The 3,579-nt window shown below is 42.6% G+C and overlaps 1 protein-coding gene across 1 annotated transcript; it reads left to right on the top strand.

Moving 5' to 3' along the window:
- Positions 1–936: 936 nt before the first annotated feature.
- Positions 937–2,424, top strand: LOC121991542 (calphotin-like). Its single transcript, XM_042545534.1, has 2 exons — positions 937–1,369; positions 2,351–2,424. The coding sequence occupies exons 1-2, from the start codon at positions 937–939 to the stop codon at positions 2,422–2,424; spliced, it is 507 nt and encodes a 168-aa protein (XP_042401468.1).
- The last annotated feature ends 1,155 nt before the right edge of the window (positions 2,425–3,579 follow it).

Here is a 3,579-nt window from a genome sequence, read left to right as displayed (position 1 = left end):
TTCTAGTTTTGACACTTGGATAATGTGTTATCTTTATTTTCGATGAGTTTTATTGGATATGTTTTTTTTGCTACATGCCTGTCTGGAGGGCAGAAGAGGTGAGATCGTTGTGATTTGTGTTTTATGAGTGTAGTGGAGTAGGATATCGGTTTTGAGCTTTATGGGTGTAGTTGAGTAGGATTTTGACTTGGTTTTCCTTATCGTTGTATTTGTTTACTTTTACTATTAAACTGCATGGTGATTGCTTATTATTTATTGTTGTTGTTTCAGCCATGTTGGCCGATGTATATGTGGCCCTGAGGGCATTGTAGAAAGTTTCAGATTGTCACCCGTACAGGGAAAATGCTGCCGAAATTTCTTCTAGTAGGGGCTCCCCCGGGGCGTGACAATTTATTTAGTATCAGAGCCAAGTTTTTTTATGCTTGGTTTTCGTATTGTTGGTTTTACGAGTCAGGTTGTTACAGGTATAGAATGTCTGGTTTAAGTATTTTAGGATTTTCGAGATTTATCTAATACCAATATATTTGGTATCAGAACGGGTTATGATACCTGCTTTTGGTGTTCTGGATTTTTGGGTTAGCCCAAGTTTGCCAGTAAATTTGGGTACTTATTTTCGGATTTGTACGGGTTTCTGTCGATTTTCTCGTTCGAGATTTTGAGGTAAAATGCGGACTGGACGACGACGGAACATCTCCAGACGACAAATAGGTATAAAGGTAACTTTATAATTTTTGTTACTTGTAGTAATATATATGATATAACTTAACATATATGAGGAGATCTACACGAGTAGCTGCGAGACGTGGTGCTGGACGGCCACGTAAGAGGACTTTGGAATCTCTGGCAACAGACTCGCCAGAGATCCCTACTGGGGTTGAGCCTATCAGTCAGGGACAGACTCAGGATACTGCAGGTGCATCAGACTCTCAGACCCCGATGGCTCCTGTAGAGGTGCCTACCTCGGTTGCACCCGCTGTACCCACCCCTACCGTATTTACGGTACCACCAGGGGTACCATGGGCATACCCGGCACCGGCTCCGGTCGAGCCTACCGTGTACCAGGCACCACTGCCCCCAGTACCTATAGTGTACCTAGCACCTGCACCAGTGGTACCGGTTGCTCCATTTTTGGTACCACCACCTACCGTACCTTCAGCTGCGACCACCCATATCGACCCTGCAGTACCACCAGTGGTACATGCTCCAACTTATGCAACAGCACCTGGAGTACCTCCCCCAGTCTATCCAGCGGTACTACCTGTAGCACTAGCTCCAATGGTTCTGTCAGTTCCTGCAACCGTCCCTACACACCTCATGGATATTATCGCGGCACGAGCTCGGATCTCAGCATTGGCAGAGTCGATGAAGAGTCGATTCACACTCTTCCATAGAGAGACTGATCCGAGCGTGACCCAGTCCTGGATAGAAACCATGGAGCAGACCTTCTTCTACATGGCTTGCTCCGAGTGGGAGAAAGCAGAGTTAGCTGCTTTCCATTTACGGGAGCTTATCAAATTACAATTAAAGTTTACCGAACCCCTCTACACTAAAGTAATATAGAGATGACTCGGGTCGTCTCTCAAAGAACATAACGATAAGATGATAATTTCAGGATTGGTTATGACTTTTGGATTTTTATATGAGACTGGGGGTTTGGGTTTTGAATTTTGAACTACGATATAAAATAACAAACAAGTATGAAATTTAACCTAAGGAACAAAAAGAGCAATGTAAGTATGAAATCTAATCCTAATTAATGAAAGACATCCTTTCTATCCATTAGTAGTAATCTCATAGTGCATTGTCACTCTACACTATGATTTCATCATTAATGGAACCAAACTAAGGAATGAAAGAGCAAAGCATTAAATGAACCTAACCTAAGAAATGAAAGACGATGCAAATAAGAAAACCTAGTCTAACTTAAGCTATGATTGCAAGGAAATTAAAGACAACACAAAGTAAACAACTAAAGAAATTAAGCATAGAACGTAACTTAGAGCATTAAAGAAAGCTAATCTACCCTAGCCTAATTGCATTCAAACGAAGAACAAAACTTATAGCAATTGCAAAAGACAAGACAAGCAAACATTAAGTGAAATAAAATGCACGAATTTAAACCTACTGTTGGAAGAAATATTTTGTCGAACACTTCACTAGCATGAATCAAAATAGCAAGAGTACATGCACTAAAACATGGGAGATCAATTTAGTACAAGCATCAAACAATCAACCACACAAAATTAACATGTCTATATGAATCAAATGAAGAAATGCAATGATTTAAAGCTCCAAAATCTGATGAAAAATGAAGTGCTGCTGCAATCTGTGAAGATGATGTTCTGTCCAGATCTGTTGAAGAACTTGAAGGCTGCTGACTACCAAATCTGGAGAAGAAGAACTGCCGAAAGAGGGCTGCTGTGAAAAGGGATAAATCACCGCCGCTACCTCTCTGCCTCTGCTGCCCGAACCCCAGTAAGAAGAAGCTTTGAAAGGTAGTCGAAAGGTGAGGTCACACCGGAGGAACCCTCTCCAGTGAGGTGAATGATCGGAGCTGAAGTTTGCCGCCTAGAATTGCTTGCCATCGCTGCTGCCCTATCCCGCACGCTGCTGGAAATCGCGAACAGAGAGGAGATGTGGTGGGGAAAGTCCGGCCGGCGGCGATGGATAAGCAGAGAAGGCCTCCGGCCGTCGGTGAAGGAGAAGAAGGGGAAGGGCGGTGGCGTCGCGAGCCCTAGCTTGAGGAGGAGAAAAATGTCGCGAGGAAGAAGTACCCATCTCCCTATTGTCCGCGTGAGAAAAGGTAAGGGAATGGGTCGGATCCGGATTTTGGGTTATCGGGTTCATTAAAATTGGATCCGAATTTTATAAGAGAAGTGAATTGGGTTTGAATTGGAATTGGGCTTTAAAAAAATGGGCTTTTGGATTGGGTTCGAATTGGAGCTCCATTTCTTGAATGAACCCTTAATTATTTGATCTTGATCAATTGTCCAAATTTCTTCTCTACAAAATAAGATGCACATTTTAGATAAAATACCAGAAAATATAGGAAAAATTAGATCAATGCTCCAATTAAATCTCAACTTGTAAAACACGATATAAATATGTAATTAAGCATATGAAAGGGTAAAAATGTCAAGTCCAAGAGCTAAAATAACATATAAAAATGCTAGTTATCAGCAGACCTTCTTCTACATGGCTTGCTCCAAGTGGGAGAAAGCCTAGCTAGCTGCTTTCCATTTACGGGATGAGGCCGACACCTGGTGGGTTACGCAGCGTTCCATCATAGGCGAGCAGAACATTACCTGGGCCAAATTCAGAGAGGCTTTTGAGAGCCACTACTTCCCACGAGCATATCAGATGACTCGGAGGCAGGATTTTCTGAATTTGCGGAAGAACAACCACTCGGTGATTGAGTATAATGCAGAGTTTAACCGATTGGCCAGATTTTGTCCAGAACTGGTTGTTGAGGACAATTCCCGTATGCAACAGTTTATTCAGGGACTGGATGGACATCTACAAGTAAAGTTTGCCGGCTTTGGGAATTTGTTTTACCTGGAGTCGTTGGACAGAGCTCTT

This window comes from Zingiber officinale, chromosome 6B (genome assembly GCF_018446385.1).
Source record: "Zingiber officinale cultivar Zhangliang chromosome 6B, Zo_v1.1, whole genome shotgun sequence".
NCBI classification, from domain to species: domain Eukaryota; kingdom Viridiplantae; phylum Streptophyta; class Magnoliopsida; order Zingiberales; family Zingiberaceae; genus Zingiber; species Zingiber officinale.
Note: the sequence above shows the minus strand (reverse complement) of the source record. Positions and strands in the feature narration are given on the sequence as shown.

What these genes read in the sequence shown, in the direction of transcription:
- LOC121991542 (XM_042545534.1), top strand. Translation starts at nt 937, where the DNA reads ATGGCTCCTGTAGAGGTGCCTACCTCGGTTGCACCCGCTGTACCCACC. An exon ending in ATTGGCAGAGTCGATGAAGA is followed by an intron (nt 1,370 to 2,350) that starts GTCGATTCACAC and finishes TGTTCTGTCCAG; the next exon opens with ATCTGTTGAAGAACTTGAAG.